Source organism: Rana temporaria, chromosome 11 (assembly GCF_905171775.1).
Source record: "Rana temporaria chromosome 11, aRanTem1.1, whole genome shotgun sequence".
Classification (NCBI taxonomy): domain Eukaryota; kingdom Metazoa; phylum Chordata; class Amphibia; order Anura; family Ranidae; genus Rana; species Rana temporaria.
In genome coordinates, this window is record NC_053499.1 from 29,677,030 (window position 1) to 29,701,909 (window position 24,880).

At 46.0% G+C, this 24,880-nt stretch overlaps 1 protein-coding gene across 3 annotated transcripts in view; it reads right to left on the reverse strand.

Moving 5' to 3' along the window:
* The window catches only part of HIPK3 (homeodomain interacting protein kinase 3), a 176,181-nt gene that overhangs the window by 48,800 nt on the left and 102,501 nt on the right, over positions 1 to 24,880 (reverse strand). For all 3 annotated transcript variants that reach the window (XM_040328293.1, XM_040328292.1, XM_040328291.1), the window contains exon 3: positions 7,495 to 7,618. In XM_040328293.1, coding sequence (XP_040184227.1) covers positions 7,495 to 7,618 — 124 coding nt within the window. The remainder of the gene's footprint in view (positions 1 to 7,494; positions 7,619 to 24,880) is intronic.

The following is a 24,880-nucleotide window of genomic DNA, read 5'->3' on the forward strand; positions in this document are numbered from 1 at the left end:
TTTACATTTTTTTTACAGGTTACCAGTTTACAGTTACAGAGGAGGTCTAGTGCTAGAATTATTGCTCTCACTCCAACGCATGCGCCGATACCTCACATGTGTGGTTTGAATGGCGTTTACATGTGGGCTTGACTTACGTGCGCTTTCTCTTCTGAGCACGAGCTACTGGGGACAGGGGCGTTTAAAAAATATATATATATATATATATAAATATATATAATATATATATATATATATATATATATATATATATATATATATATATATATATATATATATATATATATATATATATATATATATTTTTTTTTTTTTTTTTAATTTACTTAATTTATTTTTTATTTTTTATTTGTATTTTTTTTGATCACTTGTATTCTTATTACAAGGAATGTAAACATCCCTTATAATAGGAATAGTGTATGACAGGTCCTCTTTATGGAGAGATGCGGGGTCAATAAGACCCCACATCTCTCCTCCAGGCTGAAAAGCATGAGATCGGAAAAAAATAAAATACACCGATCTCATGCTTTCAGCCGCGATTGCAGCTTTGTTTACCTCTGGGTACCCGGGCGAGACGTCATAACATCGCGCCCGGGCCTCAGACGGTCATAGAGATGACTGATGACCATCTGGTCACCGGAAATCTCTATGCTCTTCGTTCGGTGGCGCCCGATTCGTTCTCTGGGCCTCCGATGGCACGGGTCAGGGGTCCTGCAGCCTCGTAGGACAGTCAGAATAAAAGTCTCAAGACTGCTATATATTGTTGATGAGAAAAGGTATTTAGCAGTTTATATTTACCAAAATAATTACATTTCCATGTTCTTTGTACTGTGAGACCAGCTATAGCGAATGCAGGGTCCTGGGTTTAGTAACACTAAATACCATACACATCCACTGCGTGATGGTCCTCTTATCTATTTTCCATGCAATCATTTCTTACTGTGTTTTTCTGCCTTTTTGTAACCATGAGCGCCTGTGCTGCCGTGCAACCCCCCCCCCCCCCCCCCACCACCCCCAAGAGTTTAGTGCCACTTTAACAAATTAATTTAGAAGTCATAAGCCAGTCAATCCAGTTAAGGGGTCAAGGGGCATGCACATCTTATGACTACAATAAAATGTTGTAAAAAGTGAAGAGTGCCCTGCTGGATCCTGGAATTTCAGTGTTGTCTATAACTGGGTTAGAAAAATCCTGATAGATGTGTAGCCAATGTGCACGAAAAATCCAAGCGTGTGCCTAACTGGCTTACGTGTGCGAATATTCCAGTTCCAAATTAGTTTAACAGACAATGATAGCCTGACAGATTAATGAGAAAACCTATATGATACAATAATACATAAAAAAAAAAAAAAAAAAATGTTTTTAGACAGATTGTGAAATAGAACAAGGTGGGCTGCATACCTGCAAGTCACCCACCGTCTGCAATGGGTACCAAGCAGGACAACTTACACACGTACGGACAGTAAGGGCCCTTTCACACGTATGGACCATATGTCTGTACTTCACCCATCCGTTTTTGGATGAAATACGGACATACACATATCCTTATGGGATAGCGGGTGTCAGTGGATGAACATCTGCTGACACCCGATCTCATCAGTCCCCGCTATGGTCCGAATCTGCAGACAGCAGAAAATCCTATTTTTTCCATCCGTCTGCAGATTGGATGAACACAGACAGACGGTCCGTGTTCATCCGATCCCCCCATAGAGGAGATCTGACAGGTTGGTCCCTGCACAGTGTCAGTGTCCTGTCATCTGCCGGCTCAGCGGGGATCAACAGAACGATCCCTGTTGAGCAAAACTGAGCCCGTACACGGACGCGTCCGTATGAAAGGGCCCTTACAGTGTAAATTTGCTGTCCCCTCAAAATAACAACAACAACACACAGCCATTAATGTCTAAACCGCTGGCAACAAAAGTGAGTACACCCCTAAGTGAAAATGTCCAAATTGGGCAGCAATGGATTTTATCCAAGGTGCCCCCCAGAGGCTCCTTTGTGCTTGAGAGCAGCTTAAACAGAGTCACTGCACTCTACTGTGAGATTTACCACTCAGCAGGATAAATTACATTGTTTAAACCACACTTGGAGTCATGCCACTACCAGATCCATTAATTTAGAATGCATTGGTTAACTCTCAAAAAAGGAGCGCAGCATCTCAGTCACGTTTGTTACAGTATTATTTTTGCATAATAAAAAAAGAAATGACTCTTGAGAGGCTGCAGTAGCTGTCCCCATTTTACCGGTCACTGTCTTCAAGCACTCGAAGCTCTGTGTCTGCATATTGATTATTAACCCTACTGCAAGAGCTAAAGACCATAGACAGAGCAGCAATTTGATTTGATTCCCCCATCAATACAGTGTTGATTGGGAATCCCTCCCATGGAGCCACTGTGTTCTCCCTAGCTGCTAGCAATAATCACATGTAAAATCAGACAGGCTAGTTGTACACAAGTTGATCGATTGATCAATTGGGTACATTCAGTCTGCCCATACATGGCTCGAATCTCAGCCAGTTCCTGCTGAACCAGTCGACATTCGAACCGTCTATGACCGGCTTAACTGATGTTGAATCTAGCAGCTTGCACCTCCTCTCTCCTTTTACACAGAAGTTCCATGCTATGTGATGTCATGACATAGCAGAACCATGAAACACGTAAGTGTTTTTTTCAGGTAGGCTGGCAGGGCCGGTGCTACCACTAGACAGCCGCCTAGGGCGCACTGCTGCCTAGGGGGTGCCCGGCCACTGGTGTTCCTACTCTTTTCTCTCTGCAACAAGCAAGTCTCAGCACCAGCCACCACCACTCTGTTCGTACATAGTGTCAGAGGCGCAGTGGCGGCGGAGGACTGTGTCTGTGTCCCAACTCCTGAATGAATGGAAGCAAGCAAACATTCATTGATGGGCAGGAGTAGGCTACATTTGACGGGCGCTGGTGGGGCCTGCATTTGACGGGCGCTGGTGGGGCCTGCATTTGACGGGCGCTGGTGGGGCCTGCATTTGACGGGCGCTGGTGGGGCCTGCATTTGACGGGCGCTGGTGGGGCCTGCATTTGACGGGCGCTGGTGGGGCCTGCATTTGACGGGCGCTGGTGGGGCCTGCATTTGACGGGCGCTGGTGGGGCCTGCATTTGACGGGCGCTGGTGGGGCCTGCATTTGACGGGCGCTGGTGGGGCCTGCATTTGACGGGCGCTGGTGGGGCCTGCATTTGACGGGCGCTGGTGGGGCCTGCATTTGACGGGCGCTGGTGGGGCCTGCATTTGACGGGCGCTGGTGGGGCCTGCATTTGACGGGCGCTGGTGGGGCCTGCATTTGACGGGCGCTGGTGGGGCCTGCATTTGACGGGCGCTGGTGGGGCCTGCATTTGACGGGCGCTGGTGGGGCCTGCATTTGACGGGCGCTGGTGGGGCCTGCATTTGACGGGCGCTGGTGGGGCCTGCATTTGACGGGCGCTGGTGGGGCCTGCATTTGACGGGCGCTGGTGGGGCCTGCATTTGACGGGCGCTGGTGGGGCCTGCATTTGACGGGCGCTGGTGGGGCCTGCATTTGACGGGCGCTGGTGGGGCCTGCATTTGACGGGCGCTGGTGGGGCCTGCATTTGACGGGCGCTGGTGGGGCCTGCATTTGACGGGCGCTGGTGGGGCCTGCATTTGACGGGCGCTGGTGGGGCCTGCATTTGACGGGCGCTGGTGGGGCCTGCATTTGACGGGCGCTGGTGGGGCCTGCATTTGACGGGCGCTGGTGGGGCCTGCATTTGACGGGCGCTGGTGGGGCCTGCATTTGACGGGCGCTGGTGGGGCCTGCATTTGACGGGCGCTGGTGGGGCCTGCATTTGACGGGCGCTGGTGGGGCCTGCATTTGACGGGCGCTGGTGGGGCCTGCATTTGACGGGCGCTGGTGGGGCCTGCATTTGACGGGCGCTGGTGGGGCCTGCATTTGACGGGCGCTGGTGGGGCCTGCATTTGACGGGCGCTGGTGGGGCCTGCATTTGACGGGCGCTGGTGGGGCCTGCATTTGACGGGCGCTGGTGGGGCCTGCATTTGACGGGCGCTGGTGGGGCCTGCATTTGACGGGCGCTGGTGGGGCCTGCATTTGACGGGCGCTGGTGGGGCTTGCATTTGACGGGCCCTGGTGGGGCTGCATTTGACGGGCGCTGGTGGGGCTGCATTTGACGGGCGCTGGTGGGGCTGCATTTGACGGGCGCTGGTGGGGCTGCATTTGACGGGCGCTGGTGGGGCTGCATTTGACGGGCGCTGGTGGGGCTGCATTTGACGGGCGCTGGTGGGGCTGCATTTGACGGGCGCTGGTGGGCCTGCATTTGACGGGCGCTGGTGGGCCTGCATTTGATGGGCGCTGGTGGGCCTGCATTTGATGGGCGCTTCATTAAAAAGGTGGGCTATACATGGGCAGGACAAAGGGGATGGAGTCAGGGGTGGAGCAAAGGAGGAGGTGGCAAAATTAGGTTGCACCAGACTTGGGGGCAGGTAGTGGTGTCAAATGCAGGTTCCAGACACGCGAGTCTACAAGAAAAACCCACTCAGGTCTCAGCATTGCATTTCTCTTATCTTGTTTACTCTTTTGCTTCATAGCTCCTGTTGGCTTATTACATTATATTATCCATACAGAAATAACTCTTCCCTGCTGCTTTATTTAGCATTTAAAGATTGCCAGCTCTCCGGAGAAGACAAGTCCTCCCTTGGTGATCCTATTTACAAGTTGTTTACGACACTATCATGCAAAGTGCTTCACAAGCAGTGTTGCTTGGGTCCTGTACCTAGAAGTACACAAGTAATGCATTCTGCATAATCACAGTGAGATTAAATGAATATGCAACAGCAAGATGTGCTTCACCAGAGACACTGAACAGCTGAGGCTTTTTACAGTAATGAATGTACATATATGGAAAAAATAAAACAAGTAACGTTGTTTCTAAAAACAAAAGCTGAATGCACTTTTTGATACAAATGAACTGCAAGGCCCACCTGCACACACCAACAAGATACAGCATGCAGATGTATCACTATCAGGGCTTTATACTGCATTCCCACCACAGCGGCAGCTCACCAATCACTGGCTTTGAGACACAGACCTCAGGCTCCTCTTTTGACTTCCAAAAATAGCTGCCTGTGCAGTCACAAGATAATTACATATGGCCCGTGTCCAATAGGTCAACAATTAATGCTTTATTATACCAAAATGTAAAAAATAATGTCATTACTGTACTATTAACTCACAAAAGTCCAAACTCGTGATGTTTTAAAGTGACAACGCCGTAATTTTTTTACTGTGGTGGTGGTTTAGTGAAGGTTTACTTATTGATTTTGTTACCAGGTTTTGGTATAATAAAGAATTAAAATAGAAGTCCAATCAAAACCTAACTAAGCTTAAAAGTGGATGTAAACCCGTATTTATTTTTTGATGTCACAATGTACAGTATAAGATTTCCTATCATCTGTGCCCAGTCTTGTGCCCAGTCTTGCAATCCTCTTTTACTGTTCAGTGAAATAAAACGGACTTACAGAGAAAAACCGTAGTCCGTTCCGCCCCCCTGCTGTGAATGACAGCTTAGGGCTGAAAGGCTCGTACACACTATAAGAAAATCGGACGAACATTTTCGTTCAAAGAATTTTCGTACGATTTGCGTATAGTGTGTACACAACTTTCGATAGACAGCGGATTCAACATTTTCAAAAAAAAAATTGCCCAAAATTTACAAACTCCAAACTTTTTCTCGTACAGGAAGAAATCTAAAGATTTTCGTTAAATGTGTACCGTTTTCGCACGATTTTCATTCAAGAAAAATCAGGAAAAGAAAGACTGTGCATGATCACAAACCAACAGAAAAAAGCTTTCGTCGTATGAGAATTTTCATACACATTTTCGTTCATCGGTTCCGATTTGCTGTGAAACAGTGAGGAAAATCGGACGATCGCTCTCGCCTGATTTTTTTATAGTGTGTACCCCACTTAAGGATAGGTTCACACTAGCATCCCGCAACCAAAAATCGCACTGCTCTTGCGAGGTTGCCATTTATTCCAAATGGCACACCCTCAGATCACAGCCCGCAGCGCGATCGCAGGGAAACTGCTTGGTCGAAAAGGCTATGCGGTTTACTTGCTGGTGCATTTTTTTAAAAGTGCGGTTCACGTGGCACAGTAGCCCATTCAAAAGAAAAGGCTGCCATGCCAGAGCAAACGCGGGCCACATTGCCCACACTAGTGTGAACCAAGCCTCATTATTCAGGTATTGCTCACAACAGGATTGAAGAAATAAAACATCTGTATATAAATATTTATGTAATTAGGATAGGAAGAGAAGTTCAGATAATTATAAGGACCCCCTTATAATTTGATAAGCTCCCAGAAATTAAAAGCATCCCTGGCAGCTAGATATTTAACAAGGTGATTTCCCAGCTGGTGCCTATTAGTAGACCAATCCTATGAAGGCCTTTTGAAGGCTGAGGGCCACTTAAGCGACTTAGTAACCGGTCGTGGGCCACAATGAGCGGAGTGGGCAGATGACAGGTCTGTGTCCAGTCTGCATATGCAAAGCAGACACGGGCACAGCCCAATCTACTCTATAGGCCCTCTGATCCAATCAGAATGAAGGGGATAGATCCACTTTTTTTTTAGCATATCGGATTGGAGGTAGGCAGGTGTGAACGAACAAAAGTCTGTTTACATCTGCCACTTCATAGAGGTGAATAGAGGGTCCGATTGGGTCAGACCGATTGTGCAAAATGGGCTTAAGGCTGCTTTTACACTGATGGTCTGCAGTCTATTGCGGTGCAGTGTACCTGCTGTTTTCCCGCCGGTTGGCTGCACTTTGCCATAGACGTCTATTATATCCTGTAGGTGCGGTGCACTTTCTGAAAAGCTGCTTGCTTCACTTACAACACTGATTGCTCTAGGATGGCAGGTAGGCAACCTGCAATCTGGGCTTGCCAACCAGCCATCCCAGAGCAGGAGGTCGCAGGGCACATCAGAGGGCTCCGTGGGCCACATGTGGCCCCCGGGCCACTGGTTGGGCACCCCTGCTATAGAGCATTGTTTCTCAACTCCAGTCCTCAAGGCGCCCCAACAGGTCATGTTTTCATTATTTTCTCAGATTACTAAGGCAATAAAATTGATCAAATCACCTGTGCAGAATAATGGAAAGCCTGAAAACATGACCTGTTAGGGCGCCTTGAGGACTGGTGTTGAGAAACAATGCTATAGAGCAAAAGGATGGATCAATACTGTGTATGCCACTGTCATCATGGCCATGTAACACAGTGGTTCTTGGAGCTCCCACAGCTAGTCAAGGACTGTCAGATATTTGAATTTTTAAAAAGTGATGACACAAGAATGCATTTGAGGCTTTTTGTTTTTATTGAAAAATATTCTTTTATTTTAGATTCTTTATCCTTTGTGTTATCTAAAAGTTGAGGCTATGCTGCTTGACCAATTCGAAGAACAAACATCCACCTTTGTCAGCAGACATACAGAAAATGACATACCTGGTCATACTCCAGTGCTCCTGGGTAGAGAGGCCATCCTAAGAACAGCTCAGCAATCACACATCCCAGCGACCACATGTCTATGGCTTCACAAAAGGGCAACCCCAAAATGATCTCAGGAGCTCTGCAAAAACAAAACAAAATGATCCATGGTTACTAGGTTAATGGCCTTAAGACAGAACACGCTCACATACTGCAAGAAGACATATGCAAATATAATCTTTATTTATGATATTTATGGCCCCCTGTCTCTTTTGGATTGGATTGGATTGGAATAAATACTTATAGAGCGCCGAATGCGAGTTGTGAAACTTTTGTTTGTGTTGTCCCTAGAACCCCTCCTGGCTAGTGTCCGAAATAACCCCGACGTGAAAGGCATCAAAGTGGATGAAGATGAACACAAACTCTCAGCCTTTGCAGACGATGTATTGTTTTATATCGTTAATCCCAGGACTACAATCCCGAATTTACTAAAAACACTTAAACAGTATGGGGAGATCTCAAAATTTCAAAAATAATGTAACCAAGACCGAGATCCTAAATGTTAATATCAGCAAATTAGAACAACGGCTCTTAAGGGAGGAGTTAAGGTTCCCTTGGCAGAAGGAACTTAAATACCTAGGAATTATAAAAAAATAAAAATAAATGATATTTATGCATTTACTAGTCAACAAGATCAGCTACCAAAACTTGCACCAATTTAACATTTTGACCTGTGTACTGTAAAGTGCCGGTTCACACAGGGGCAACACGACTTACAGCGCGACTTTGCAAGGCGATTTGGAGGCGACTTTGAACAACTCACAACGCGACTTAAAGTTGTCTCCAGGACAGGCGACTTTGGCTGTGGCCAATCACAGAATAATCAGCTCTGTGGGGAGGGAGGGGTTAAACGATTTTATTTTCCTGAAAAATTGCTTCAGAGATGGATATCCGACTTGGAGGCGACTTCCATTGAAATCTATGGGGACAAGTTGCCTGGAAGTCGCCTTGAAGTAGTCGAGGAACCTTTTCTGAAGTCGGAGCGACTTCAGTAGTGTACATTAAGGCCCCTTTCACACTGGGGCGGGAGGTGCGGTGACGGTATAGCGCCGCAAGAAATAGCGGCGCTATACCGTCGGAATTGCCGCAAGAGTCGGCCGGTATTAACCCCCGCTAGTGGCCAAAAAAGGGGTTAATACCGCCCGCAATGTGCCTCTGCAGATAAAGAAAGCTTTTTAGGGGGAAAAAAAATTGTACCTTTACAACCCCTTTAAATAACATTTATATTATGGAAACTTGCTTTTGGAAGGATTCACAAATGTAAACATTCCCTACAGTATATGTTTTGGTCCGAAATGTCCATATCAATTAAACAAGCAAAAATGTGTTTCTGGATTTAACAACACCAAGTATAAATGATCAGAATCCCCCAAGTACAGGTACGAAAATTAGTATGTGCTTTGTGTTTAACCAGGCAACGAAAAAGTCTGATTTTTCCTAAAATGTGTAATGCTAGGTTTCATAAAGTGTCCTCAAATGACCTCATCGTTTTTCTACCGTATTGCAGTAATGGTGGCAAACATCCAAGCTTTAGAAATATGCTTGATGAAAGATCAGGTTGTCTAAACCCTAAAAAACACACAAGTGTGGCGCAATAAAGTAGTATAAAGCACACAATCTCCACAATTCGTCCATGAGAAGTTGGCGCTATGTTAGCATAAAGTCCATGTTGGCACAGTCCATAAATAGGCACAAAAGTAGGCAGATCCACCGAGAGAGAAATCAATCTCTGCAATATAACAAAACGGACACATGGGGGCGCCCCCTAGTCTGAAACCCATGTCATACTGGAAAGCTGAACTCATTCACTATATCTGGTCTCCCACAGTACACATAGAAAATGCAGTTTATTTGTAAATACAAACGGCTAAATACCTTTTCTCATCAACAGTATACAGCAGTCTTGTGACTTCTATCGCTGTCTCGTTAAAGCTTGTAGGAGGAGTTTGCATTCTACTCTGACTGTCCTATGAGACTGCAGGACCCCTGACCCCCTGTCTGGACAGTGCCAATTGGCCCTGGGCTGGTCACATGCATCCTTCACAAGTAAAAATACAAACAAAAAACCTCTCTAGTAATACACACCAAACTGAGTATGTGCAAAGTGATTTCAAAGGCTGTTTTATAAAAGGAGATGGATTGGGGACTGTGGAAGAAGGGGAGGATCAGAGAATACAGGATCAAAATCACCTTTTTACACAATGTGGAGGATTAACCCCTGAGGTTCCACAGAGTGTATAACAAGCATGTTTTCCTGCATATACAGACTGATTTTACTATTGTACATTTTAAGTGTCACATAAATCGGCACAACCCTTTGCACTACACTTATCGCTGGGGAGGCGCAAATTGCGCCTACAATCTGTGTATGGGGTGACATTGGCACCCCATACATTGGATTGGATCGCAAGGGAAGTGTGATTAAATACGGTGTGGAAAACAAGCTCGGAACGTGCCTTTCCAGCACCACATTTTGGTGTGAATTGGTCCTTAAACAGGGCATAGATGGGTTGATTTTCTCTCCACTGGGCTGAACAAAAAATAAACAGATTCCTCCATCCATGCAAGTGGGGTAAATTGAGGAATGCCCCTTGCTGGGACATTGTATTCCAACAGTGGCTCCCGCTGCTGTCAGAATACACTGATCACCAGCTGCTGATCAACAAAAGTTTTCCAGCATGTCCATTGGACAGACCATGCGCTAATAATTGACTTCTGGCGAACAGGGAGGGCCACAGAGATCAAAACTCAGCCAGTCCCTGCTGAACCGGCCCAATTTCAATCCATCTGTGCCCAGCTTCAAGTATAACTAAAAAAAAAAAAAAAAATTCAGTTTTGGATAGAGCGGAGAGGGATAAGAACACTTATTAGATCTTTATTGCTACCTCTACAGAGATTAACCTTCCCTATTTGTCCTGTTCACCATCATTATCAAAAGTGAACATAAAAGAAAATTCCAAATTTTGGGTTGTCCCCAGAACAGTAATGGTGACACTAGTTCTGGTGACTTGGGGGGAATCCCCTTAATTTGCAGGGATTTCCTCTCACTTCCTGTTTGGTTATGGGACAGGAAGTGAAGGTAAACCTCCCCACAGATGGCAATTTTTTTTTTAAAAATCCTGGTCGGTAATTTATTCAAAATGAAAACAAAAATAGTTTTGTCTACAGTTCTACTTTAAAGGTCCAAGAACAGTAAAAAATAACCTAAGAAACTTATATTTTTTAAACCTAGATGATGATGTCCAAACATGCACAACTGAAAAATTGTTCAGAAACTGGGTTTCACACTTCGGACAGTTAGTACATACTGTACGTTTGATGAGGTGACTGGGTCATTTTCATGGATTTAAAGGGTTAGTAATGGTTCCCGTTTTTTTTTTTTTTTTTAAATAACAACATGTCATACTTACCTCCCCTGTGCAGTTTGTTTTGCACAGAGTGGCCCCAATCCTCGTCTTCTGGGGTGTCTCGGCTCCTCCCCACAAAAGCTAACCCCCCGTTCTGGGAAGCGCTCTCCCAAGGGGGTTAGCTTGCGGGCGCGCTCCCGCGATACAGTCGGCGGCAATTGTCGCCGACAGTATCACTCAACAGCCATAGCCGCCGACTGAATCACTCCACCCTGTCCCTGACGTGCCGCGTCATTGATTTGATGGACAGTAACAGGAGCCAATGGCTGCGCTGCTATCAATCATCCAATGAATGAGCCGAGAAGCCAGCGCGTTCACAACGTGGGACTTTCAACGGCTCAGGTAAGTAAATGGGGGGCTTGTAAGCATCGAATGTTTTTTCACCTTAAAGGGAGTTGTAAAGGTACAATTTTTTTTTCCTAAATAGCTTCCTTTACCTTAGTGCAGTCCTCCTTCACTTACCTCATCCTTTGGTTTTGCTTTTAAATGGCCTTATTGCTTCTGAGAAAACCTCACTTCCTGTTCTTCTGTCTGTAACTACACACCATAATGCGAGGCTTTCTCCCTGGTGTGGAGTGTCGTGCTCGCCCTCTAATGCTCCTGGGAAATGTGTGTCATAATTTCCGAGGATGCAGTGCGCTACCCAATTATCACTCCCCATCCAAGACTTCCAGGAAGTAAATGCGTGTGGGCTTCACAATGCCCACAAGCAAAATGACAACGGTGTGGACATCGTTTTATAAACTATCTTTTTTGAATAACTATGCGGAGTGGCGGCGGATTGTAAAATAGTAAGTGACTGGATTTATATTATAAAAACGCATGATGAAAGGACATGAATTAACAAAATGCTAATTGTGGTTGGAACCCCGCTTTAAGGTGAAAAACCGCAAAGCTTTACAACCCCTTTAACTATCCACAGTTATTGTGAAATTATTATTGCTGAATGCCCGTATCATACCAGGGACAAGAAGGGACTGCATGAGATCTACGATGTGGTTCTCGTGCCACCACAACCTTCTCTCAAATGATTTAATATAAGAATTCAGAGGTCTATGAAGACTTTCTGGATAACAGTAGCACTAAATACAAAAAATATAATAATTACATAAAGCTTTTGAACCAACAAGATACAACAAGAACGAGATCTCTACTCAATAAGCTACCGGTTCGTCTCTTCCGTGGCTTTGTCTGAACTTTCAATGCCAGCGTCTACTTCTATTCAAGCTGCACATTGTGTGGAAGGTGGGTGGAAATGATTGTTTACATTCTGCAAAAGTAATTCTGGGAAGATGCTACAGTTCAATGAGAACCTGAGTACCAGGAATTTAGGGCCATCCAATCAGAAGGTAGCTCACATGCAGGGACATGGAGAAATGAAGAAAGCTAGGGGCAGGAACAGGTCTACAATGCCAATTCATCTTCTCCAGGTACACCAGGGTGTGGGATGACTAATTCTGTAACCATAGCAAGCTGCCTTGTTTGTGTAATGTAACCATACCATTAATAATACAAAAGGATGTTTCTTCCTTCATCAAGATATCAGACAAGGTAACGTTTAAATCCCCCGCTGCGGATATCGGCTTACTTGCAAGGACCACAGGGTTGACTGGATCACTTAAATCCCTCTTGTTCAGCCGATACACAAGAAGGTTCTCTGATTAAAGTGGAAGTTAGGGCTGTGCAATGCTCCTTTTAAATGTCCCCCCCCCCCCCCCCCCCCCCCGTTTACTGCATACACAGAGGATCAGTTCACACCACAGAAGCGCAGTCGGGATGCGTTTCTGAATGCACGTTTTTATCGAATTTTTGATGCGTTTGTAATGTGTGTTTGATGCTTCCAGTGTGTCCCTCTTCTTTTTCTTTATCTTAAAGCGGAGGTTCACCCTAAAAACATGTATATACCATTACATTCAGCATACGTCCGACATGTACAGTATGCTGTTTGTTTTTTTCGCTGTACATACCGTATTATTGTTCTTTTCCACACGGCTTCCGGGTTCTCACTCCTGCGGGAATAGGCGTTCCTATGCAGCGACGCAATGTCACCTGGGACTTAGCCCACATGATTGACGTGCTTTATAAAAACTTCCCCCCCGGCGGATAAGGCGCGTCACGAGTTTCCGAAAATAGTCGAACTGGGAGTCGACTCTATACGGCACCTGCGCACAGACTAGGAGCTGTGTAGAGCTGACTGTGCAGGCGCCGTATAGAGCCGACTCCCAGTTCGACTATTTTCGGAACGCCTACTCCCGCGGGAGCGAGTACACGGAAACCGGGTGTGTGGCAAAGAACAATAATACGGTATGTACAGCGGAAAAAAAAAAACAGCATACTGTACATGTCGGAAGTATGCTGAATGTAATGGTATATACTGTATTTATCGGCATATACAGTGCACTTTTTTGCCCTGAAAATCAGGGCAAAATTGTGGGTGCGCGGTATACGCTGATACCCACTTTCCCGCGCCGAGTTTGAATACTGCGCCGACATATACCGAGCGCAGTACACTCGTGTATTGTCGGGCAGTCTCTTCTCCTCCCGCGCTGACGTCCTGGACGTACAGGACATCAGCGCGAGAGTTGCCGACAATACACGAGTGTACTGCGCTCTGTATATGTCAGCGCAGTATTCAAACTCGGCGCGGGAGGACGCGAGGACGCCGCAGAAGGACGCCGGACCCGACTAAAGAGGACACCCGAAGCCACAGACGGACGCCATATCCGACGAAGAGGACACCCGAAGCCGCAGAAGGACGCCGGACCCGACGAAGAGGACACCCGAAGCCGCAGATTGACCCGACTAGGCCGCCGCGCAAGACATCAAAACTGTAAGTACAGTACTTTTTTGCATGTTTTTCTATGAGGTCACGTGACTGCAAAGCTCCGGGCACCTCTGTGTACAAGTGTGCATGTCCAATAGGGGGGTGAATCAAATAATGTCGCGTCCAGTGCTCTAGGTGTTGGTGGGGGAAAAAAGTTTGAAATCACCAGCTGCTTATGTACACAGAGGGGTATTAAGGTGATCATACAATCTGACTGTACATAAATATGTAGAAGATTGTACAATCAGTGTATCGTCAGCTTTAAAGAACCTTATACAGCCAATCAGAGAAAGCTTTGTATTAATTTGCAGAATATAAAGCTGCCTGTGAATGGCTGAGCAGTTCTTAGCCTGCCTATTTTGTTCGGGGAGCGGGACAGAAGTCAGAAGTTTGTCCCACTTCCGGAATACAGAGCCGTATAGTAATGATTAAGCACAAGATGTATGTGTGAAACGCGTCGGGACCTCGTGTTGGTTTTCTTTGGCCTTATCACTTTGAACAATAAAAGACAAATCGGAATTCCTGGATGCGCGGCCATTTCTTTTTTACAAGTTTCCGACGGAGGCGGGCCGGGGCTGGCACTCTACGAGACATTCCACCTCAGGTTATCATCATACATCTGGACAGAGCTGTATACTATATAAAGCTGAAGTAACATACAGATAATACAGCACACAAGCACATCTATTAGTGTAGTAAATAGTTTGTTGGTCCAAACTATTGAAGGGGACACGAAACGTGGAATTAAGCATTACGTTTTAGTGGCATCACAGACAAAGCGGCCTACTCTCACGAGCTGCTGGCTGCCTCCATGTAGTAGTGGACACACATCACAGAATGGAAAGTACCCATAGTAACAAGATCCCATCTTTTACAGATATAAGGCCCGATGTCAGGTGGTGTTTTTGAATTATTCGCTTACAGCATTGCAAAATATTACCAAAATTGCACTTGTGAGCCCTAGACAAGTTCTTATTAGGAGGCATGAGTAATGGTTAGAACCCCCAGAGACTAGACTGCGGATGACAGCTGAGTAGCAGCACAGGTGATTGGCTGCAGACAGCTGTACGTGACAGTTGTGAGATAGGAAACCAGACTAACCACCTGACAGTATTGTAGGACGAGGGGGGGGGGGGGCTATATAACTAATACATGGCACAAAGAGCCTGCACTGTACTGGCACACCCAGGCTCCAACTGTCAAAGCAACTGACATAATATGAACACACAGCTGAGACGATAATAAAGTAACAGAGCAGGAGACGAATTTCTGGAAAGTACATCAGTTAGCAATGTTTGTTAGCTGCTATTAACCTCTTGCTGCCCACGTAATGTATCTGCGCAGTGGCAAAGAGGGTTGGCTTTAACACTCATATGATGCACTTAAGCGTCCATGAGGGGCAGCGCCTCATGTGCCGACAGCGTGCTCTCTGCATGCTCCCAGCACCGCGATCAAGCTATCAAAGACAGGACTTGGTCTGTACTAATGATCGGAATTTGGCAGGACTGGTTTCCGCAGGACTGTGACAGCCAAACACTGATCACATGATCGGCCAATCCTTGTCCCCCTGTGGTGTAAAGACCCTATTAAAAGTGATGGGCATAAAATAATAAAAAGAAAAATACTGATAGCATCAACAATTTAAAGAATATCTTAAAGTGGCAGTAAACCTCAGACATGAAATATGAACAAAGCATATCCATCTATAGTGTGTACTTCTCTCAATTAAGAGCACCAAGTGTCATTTCAGTCCGCTACTTCGTTCCTCTGCTATCAGCATAAATCACTTCTGACACCAAGAGAAGAAAAGGTGACAGGGGAGGGACCTACAGCAGAGTGACAGCTCTGTATTAGGCCCCTTTCACACAACAAGCCCGCTCAAATCCACCTGTCCGTTTTGCAGGCGGATCTGAGCGGGCCAATCATTGACTCCTATGGGGAGACGGATGTCAGTAGAGAATGAAATGTGTCCGCCAACACCCGTCTGCCATCCGATCCGCTAAAAACAGACGTATGGTGATACGTTCGCCATCCATCTTGACAAATCAGATGAGATCTGATGAAAATGGACATGCTGTCCATTTTTGTCCAATCTCTCTATAGGAATCAGCAGCGCTCTGACAGGCCGCTCCCCGCTCAGTGAGCAAAGACTGAGCGGTCATACGCCGGTGCATTGCCATTAAATGTGATTTGCCATGAAATGTGATGGTCCGCCTCCATCACATCCCATTGGCTCACTCATGTCACGTGACATATAGAAACGTCATCAGTCTCAGCTAGGCTATCATAGGTGAAGCTGCACGGAGCTGGTATATACTGTTAGGAAGGAGAAGCCAGTGTGATATGCACAGCTCTGTGAGGAGCAGCCTGTGTGCAGTGAGTGCATTGCTGGTGTAACAATGTATAGAAACAATGATCTCACACACATCTATAGGCTGCTCTCAGGCTGTGTGGCCAGCAGCACACACACACACACACCATGGGCAGCCTGTATAATGGAGCAGCCTCCCATCTGCCTGCCCCCCTCTCCCTCTCTCTTAGCCCTTTGAAGAGCTGCACGGGGACTGACCTCCCTGGGTGCGCGAGTAAGCTAAATTTACTACTACAGCTCCGTGCAGCTTCAGCACTCACTGCAGACAGGCTGCTCCTCACAGAGCTGTGCATATCACACTGGCTTCTCCTTCCTAACAGTATATACCAGCTCCATGCAGCTTCACCTATGATAGCCTAGCTGAGACTGATGACGTTTCTATATGCCACATGACATGAGTGAGCCAATGGGATGTGATGGAGGCGGACCATCACATTTCATGGCAAATCACATTTCATGGCAATGCACCGGCTCAGAGGAAATCAACAGAGAGATCTCCTGCTGAGCTGGCGGACTCCGCTGAAACGGATCCACCTCATGTGAATGAGATCTTAAAGATGCGAAGATGAAGAGGATGGGTTTGTAGTCCAAATCAGGACCGCAGCCTAGGGTGACAACGCTCCTCCATGGATAGAGTACAGTGAGGGAGCATCACTGTAGGGTAGAAAATGTACACTGGATCATCATGTAAACACAAAGAAAAAAAAGAAAACAAATGCAGCCACTACATGCAAGGATTGGTGGGGTGCAATATATTACATTTCTATTTTGGATTTAGATACACTTTAGGTTTGACACTTTTCAATAGTTTCATAATGCTATTTACTTCTTTTCTATTCAAGCAAAGCATTTATTGTATGTCTTATAGAACAGATTACATTTTTGCACAGATTGTTACATTACACACACATATTGAAAGATTCATTGCTTTCCTACATGAACAATGAAAACATCAGAATATGGTGTGTCATCTTGAGTGTGCAAAGTCCAGGCTTTTCAGGCCAGAGCAATCAAACGCTGCACGCTCCCACAGAGCAGAGGGAGTGCGAGCGTTCATTATCTGAACATGTGACAAGCTAAAGAATTTCCCTCAGCTCCTCTATTCGCTTGACTCAGACTGATATGGAGAGAGTGGGAAAACCCAAGAAAAAGAAAACTGAAAAATTCCTAAACATGGAAAAGTTCCCAGCCTGATGCAATTTAGAAAAATATGAAACGAAGAAGAAAAAACACTTGTTCTAAATGGAAAAGCAGCCGGATTAAAGCAAGGGCTCTGCAAAATTCACACCTCATCTTGTATTGAAGATCACTTGACTTCACGACATCCAAATGCACTACTTTTAGGACAAAAAAAGTACTATATAGCTGCTTAAAGCGGAGCTCCACCCACAAATGGAACTTCTGCTGATCTGATTCCTCCCCCCTCCGGTACCACATTTGGCACCTCTCAGGGGGGGGGGGGGGGACGGAAGCCGATATCTATCAAAACCACGTATCCACCCCTACTTCTGGGGAAAGATCGCCACAATCTTCTGTGGCGATCTACAAAATGTCTGAACCCGCGTAGTCTGTCCTGTCACCGCGGGCGAAGAGGTGAGAAAGCTGCAGGGATTTCAAATCCCCTGACTGGTAAAGCGGCGATACAATGTGTCAGAACGGACGATTGTCGCTCTCTAGGTTAGTGTAAGTTCACCTTTACAGATTTTCTATAAAGGTGAACGTATGGTGCGTACACACGATCATTTTTCGGCATGAAAAAAACGTTGTTTTTCAAAAACGTCATTTAAAATGATCGTGTGTGGGCTTCACATAATTTTTCAGGTTCTGAAAAACAACAAAAAAAATTCGAACATGCTGTATTTTTTAACGTCGTTTTAAACAATGTAGTTTTTCGCATTGCAAAAAACCCGCGCATGCTCAAAAGCAAGTATTGAGACGGGAGCGCTCGTTCTGGTAAAACTACCGTTCATAATGGAGTAAGCACATTCATCACGCTGCAACAGACAAAAAAGCGCAAATCGTCTTTTACTAACACGGAATCAGCAAAAGCAGCCCAAAGGCGAATGGAACTTCCCCTTTATAGTGCCGTCGTACGTGTTGTACGTCACCGCGCTTTGCTAGATCATTTTTTTTAAACAATGGTGCGTAGGCAACATCGTTTTAATGAAGAAGTTGGGGAAACGTCGTTTTTTCGACATGCTGAAAAACGTCCCGGCCAGCTTGTGCGCAGAAGCGAACGCATACGTGAGTAGCGCCCGCATATAAAAACGGTGTTCAAACCGCACAAGTGAGGTATCGCCGCGATCGTTACAGCGAGAGCAATAATTCTAGCCCTAGACCTCCTCTGTAACTCAAAAGATGCAACCTATAGAATTTTTTAAACGTCGCCTATGGAGATTTTTAAGGTTAAAAGTTTGACGCCATTCCATTCATGACAAAGACATTACAGGTATTTTCCTGCAGAGAAAAGCAGTCCCCGCTACTTAGGACAAATTTCTTTTCTGAGCTCTCTATGAATTTGTGGAAAGAATGAGCAGAATATTTCAGTGGTTAGAGAAGAGATTCCTGTATGAGTCAGAATAGTGGCAGCATAAAGCAACAGAGTCACCACCAGGCACATAAAAGTGCTATTAAAAAACACAATGGTCAATGTAAAACTACCACAAAGTGGAAACTACCATATACTATTCAAATGTTCCAGAAAATGAAACAAGTTTTACAGCACGACTGACTAAAAAGTAAGATAATAAAAACATGTAAAAAGAACCACTGGAATTTCTTTACTGCACATTGTTTCAGCTTGGCACAAAGTAAATAAGAATTACTCATACCTGATGAACCACCGGGAAAGCTGGAAATGACTGTAGTAGTCGGCAGTACTACAATGATAGGCCTGCGGCAAGTGGCTGCACCACCACACAGACCATGGAGGGCATCTCACTTGGCGTCACCACCATTCCTAAATTGCCTTGTATTTAAATTTTTTATAAATACAAGGTGTACGCTGGTTGGATAGGTTGGAGATCTTGGCATCACCACCCCTCCTCTCCACAAACATCTTGTCGATCAATACAGGCGAACAAAAAAACATTCATGGGTAGGAAAGCACTGCAATTAACCATTTGCTTTATTCGTCTGTGCTTTTACCTGCAATTTTTTAGGCTGTTGATCGGGTTTCTTAAAGCGGAGTTCCACCCAAAAAATGAACATCCGCTTTAAGTGCTTGTGACCCCCTGACATGCCACAATTGGCATGTCATTTTTTTTGGGGAGGGGGCCCTTATTTTTCACAGGTACCCAGCTCCCATTTCTTTTCCACTCAAGGCGCTGCAGCGCAGAGCGGAAGTTCCCCTCTACCCCCTCCCTCCCTACCTGCAATCTTCTGGGGCAAGTCACAAGTCCCAGAAGATTGCCCAGCCAGTTACACTGCGGCTCGCACATGAGCAGTGAGCCCCTGGCTGTGAAGCCACACGCCCACACTTGCAATGCCAACGGAGCTTCAGGTAGCCGTGTCACTGGACTGTGGGACAGGGCGAGTGTCGGATTATTAAAAGTCAGCAGCTACACTTTTTGTAGCTGCTGACTTTTAAATGGGTGGAGCTCCACTTTAAAGAAGAATTCCAGCCAAAACCTAACTTTTTCTCCTAACACCTACGCTGACTAACCTGTGTAAGAAAGATGCCAAATCCAGTTGAGAAGGATTTCGGGACCAAGAATATCTCCACCCTTTGGGAAGGTCTGTGGCAGGGACTTTGCTAAAGCTCCGAGTGACACCCTGGCTGCTAGGCCGGTGAGAGAGGCCTATCCAGGTGCACTATACCCACTCTGGACTGTTTCCAGTAACCAGTTAACCCTGAATCCGCCACCTTCCATTTGTTCTATCCCTTTACCTATTACTACTTTTACCATTTTACCCTGTTGGGTAATAAAGCACATCGACAGTGTGGACATTGACTTTATTACAGCTCTCATCCGGTACCCTAGACCAGTGTTTCTCAACTCCAGTCCTCAGTGCGCACCAACAGGTCATGTTTTCAGGATTTCCCTCAGATGAAACTGCTGTGGTAATTACTAAGGCAGTGAAACTGATAAAATCACCTGTGCAAAATAATGGAAAGCCTGAAAACAAGACCTGTTGGTGCGCCTTGAGGACTGGATTTGAGAAACACTGCCCTAGATGGCGGAAAGACAGAGGTAACGTGCCAACCAAATCAAACCAACAGCTCTTTCGGGGGTAGTGCTACACATAAAAGTAACAAAGCTGTCCTGTGCATATAATATATATCTGCTATATCAATGCCCCCCCAGCACTATGGCCCCTCTACACCCCAGATATCCTCCCAGCACTCTGACCCCTCTACACCCCAGACTCCCCCCAGCACTCTGACCCCTTTACACCCTAGATATTCCCCCATCACTGTAACCATATACCATAAGATACCCCTTGTATTGTGACCCCACTACATCCCCGATACCCCCTACACTGTGGCCTCTCTACATCCCTTCCTTCGAGTCCCGAGCATCTGTGCATGAACCCGCACAGATGTCTGCCAAGTCGCCCCCAGACAATGAATTGCGGGTTTGAAACTCTGCGAGTATAGCTGAACTTGCACGATTTCAAACCCCTCACCAATGTGAACGTGGGCTTAATACCCTTTTTGTAGTAGCTGTGTAGCATAGGGTTGCAAATCAACAAAGCATCCTTAGCAAGGAATCAGACATCATTCAGCTTTTACCGGATCAAATGGCACTTGTGTACTATGCGATCCAGTGCAAGTAAAACACGCTGCGTTTGGGACCTGCGTTTGGGGTGTCGCCAAGTTAACATTGATACCAGCTGCAGATCACAACTGCAGTGGATTTTGAATGTGGTTTTGTGATGTAAGTAACAAAAATAAGAAGAACTAATTCTTCCAGTACTCAAACCATTTACCACCATTTGGTTTTGTTCATTAGAACATTTAGTCTCGTGTCATTTTCCAGTATGCAGCCAAAAACAGGAAATGATCTTGGTTGAAAATGATGGTCTATGGAGGAAGTATATGGAATGAAAATTTTGCTCATATTATTTCAACTTTTACAAAAATTCAAGTCAAAACAAGAATATACAAAGGTCACATATTTTAGAGGACTTTCAAAATGATTTTTTTTTTTTTAAGGGCTTTTCTACTGTGCGTCGTACGTTTTTATCACAAATAAGTAGTGATATTATAAATTAAAAAAAAAAAAAAACTGAGTTATGAGATCAATATAAGCAACACCAGCTTAGAAGGACTAATTGGTTTTACCGACAGTGACTGTGCTTGCTAAATAATTGGAACCCTTCCAGGTATTTATTACCTCCTTCTGAGAAGAAAACAGTACCCCCAACATCTTCATCTTCCTTTCTCTGCAGGAGGACGGGGCCAACGCTATCCAGGCATTTTCCAGAGTCAGCATCTACTTTCTAGTAGGGATGAACCGAAAATTATCAGGCGAAAATAGCGTTTTCCCAATAAAAAAAATAGTTGATAATAGCCGCCGAATACGTGTGCGATTTTGCCATACCGCGCAGCAAGTAGGATTTTATAAACTGCAACGGAAGCACAACGGATCAGTGTGAAGACATACTTAGATTTTAAAAGGGACGCATTTTGCTTGAGCTTTCTTTTAACGCAAAAGTATATTTTTTCCAAAAACATCAATTTCGGTTTCAGCCAAGTGCATCCTGAATTTTTGGTTTCAGCACCGGAGATTTTATTTTGGTGCACTACTACTTTCTAGCATCATATCTGTTCACTGTAGTCACACACCTGTGCTTTTTTCCTACACACTAGCATGCACTGCTTAAAGTCCACTGTGCAGTTTTGCACAGAGTGACCCCGATTCTCCTGTTCTGGGGTCCCACGGCAGCTCTTGCAGCTCCTCTATGCAATAGCTACCCCCCTCTGGAAAGCACTCTCCTGAGGGTGTTACCTTGCGGGCGTGCTCCTGAGTCATACACTCAGCGTACATAGCCACCGAGTGTATGACTCTGCCCCCCCGGCGTCCGCATTATTGGATTTGATTGACAGCAGCGGGAGCCAATGGCTGTGCTGCTATCAATCTATCCAATGAAGAGCCGAGAAGCCGCGGGGAGAACGACGCGGGATCGCGCCCATGGAAGTTCGGGGCTCAGGTAAGTAAAACGGGGGCTGGAGGGGGGGGGGGCCAGACAGTGCAAGGCGTTTTTTTCACCTTAAAGCGGGAGTTCACCCAATGATGTTTTTTTTTTAATCTTTTCCCCTTAGATGGATGCTCGTTTTGTCTAGGGGAATCGGCTAGTTGTTTTAAAATATGAGCCGTACTTACCGTTTTCGAGATGAATCTTCTCCGTCGCTTCCGGGTATGGGTCGTCGGGAGCGGGCGTTCCTTCTTGATTGACAGTCTTCCGAGAGGCTTCCGACGGTCACATCCATCGCGTCACTAGAAGCCGAAAGAAGCCAAACGTCGGTGCGGCAATATACTGCGCACCGACGTTCGGCTTCTTTCGGAAGCCTCTCGGAAGACTGTCAATCAAAATAGGAGCGCCCAGTCCCGCAGCCCATACCCGGAAGCGGCGGAGAAGATGCATCTCGTAAACGGTAAGTACAGCTCATATTTTAAAACAACTAGGCGATTCCCCTAGACAAAACGAGCATCCATCTAAGGGGAAAAAGTGTTATGGGTGAACCCCCGCTTTAAGTCTGCAGTGTGCAGAGACGGACCTGTCATCTGCCTGCTCAGCGGGGATCGACGGAGCGATCCCCGCTGAGCAAAGCAGAACCCGCACAAGGACAGCCCCGTGTGAGAGGGCCCTAATAGTTTTACTTTATGCAGCAACACACACGACACCAACGTTAGAGATTGTTTTCTCTGAATACTTCCAAAGCAAATAAACCTTTGCACACAGGTACTGACTGGTAGCCCAATGTTTCTCTCCCTCACTCAATAATGTGACCCCAGTGCTGACAGAGAGGGGCAGGAAAGGGCCAAACAAGGATGCTGTGCAGGCACCCAACATCCTCCTCATCAACCGATGACGTCATTGGACGCTGGTGGCTAGAAGATTGTATGGTGCACAACAAAAACCTGTGGCTTTGTGTGACTAAAAAGGCAGGCTTGATCCACCCACCGGCTCGTATACAATTTTGGGCAAATTTTTATAGTCATTTTGCTAAGGCACCCCTGAAAAAACCCTGAAGGTATCCTAGTTGAAAAAGGCTGTGCTACAAGAATGCACATAATATCTCGCCCATTCCCGCAGAGTACAGATGAGAACGGAGCTGAAGAGACAATCTTGTTCTTGGCTGTGTACACAAATGTCTGACATAGATCAGCCCCTGCTGAGGCCCCATTACTATCTACAAACTTGTAATGTACAGCCTGATTATTGGGGGGTAGAAAACAGAGGAAAACCTTCCTCCTGCCTGCAGACAGGCTGATAACAGGAGCTCAAGGTATGTTAATGATAAAAAGCACAGCTGTCTGACATATCAGAAGTTTTGTTCATGTAGACTTGAAGATACACTGAAAGGTCCACTTTAACCACAACTTAGTGCTCTGTGTAGTTCAGGGGTGCCCAAACTTTTGAAGGCTGAGGGCCAGTTAAAGCGACTTAGTAACCAGTCGCGGGCCACAATGAGCGGGGTGGGCAGCTGACAGGTCTGTGTCCAGTCTGCATATGCCAAGCAGACACAGCCCAATCTACTCTATGGGCCCTCTGATCCAATCAGATGAAAGGGGACAGATCCACTTCTGTTTTTTATTTATTTTTTAGCAGATCGGATTGGAGGTAGGTAGGTGTAAATGGACAAAAGTCTGTTTACATCTGCCGATCCATAGAAGTGAATGAAGGGTCCGATTGGGTCGGACCGATCACTTGAAAGGGGCCTATGATGGTCTGTGGTCAATTGCGGCGCAGTGTACCTGTGGTTTTTCCGCGGTTAGCTGCACTTTGCCATAGACGTCTATTATATCTTGCAGGTGTGGTGCACTTTCTGAAAAGCCGCTTGCTTCCTCCACCGCCGGATTTATTTACAACACTGATGCTCTCAGATGGAAGGTCGGCAACCTGCAATCTGGGCTTGGCAACCAGCCATCCCAGAGCTGAAGGTCGCGGGCCACATAAGAGGGCTCTGTGGGCCACATGTGGCCCCCCGGGCCACTGGTTGGGCACCCCTGCTGTAGTTGAACAAAGTATCATTCCCCTGCACTAAAGTGATACTAAAGTCTCATTTTTTTCTCTTTAAAAATAACAAACATGTTATACTTATCCTGCTCTGTGTAGTGGGTTGGCACAGAGCAGCCCGGACCCTCCTTCCTCTAATCTTTTCCTTCGCCGGCACTCTTGACCCGTTCCCTCTGCCGAGTCCCCCTCACAGCAAGCAGCTTGCTATGGGGGCACCTGAGCCACTGCTCTGCGCGTCCATTCAGACACAGAGCCGTGGTTTAGCTCTGCCCCCTCTCTCCTCATTGGCTCACTGACATATTGACAGCAGGGGGAGCCAATGGTGCCGTGCTACTGTTTCAGCCAATGAGGAGGGAGACTCCTTGGCAGCTGAGGCACACCTTCAACATCGCTGGATTAAAGCGGGAGTTCACCCCCAAATCAACTTTCTGACATTAGTTCCAGCATACTGCTAACATCTGCATTATGCTGTTTTTTTTTTTTTTTTTTGCTACTTATCGTTTTATGAGCCCTTGTTATCCGGCTCCGAGCGGGGATCGCTGGGGATCGCTTCCG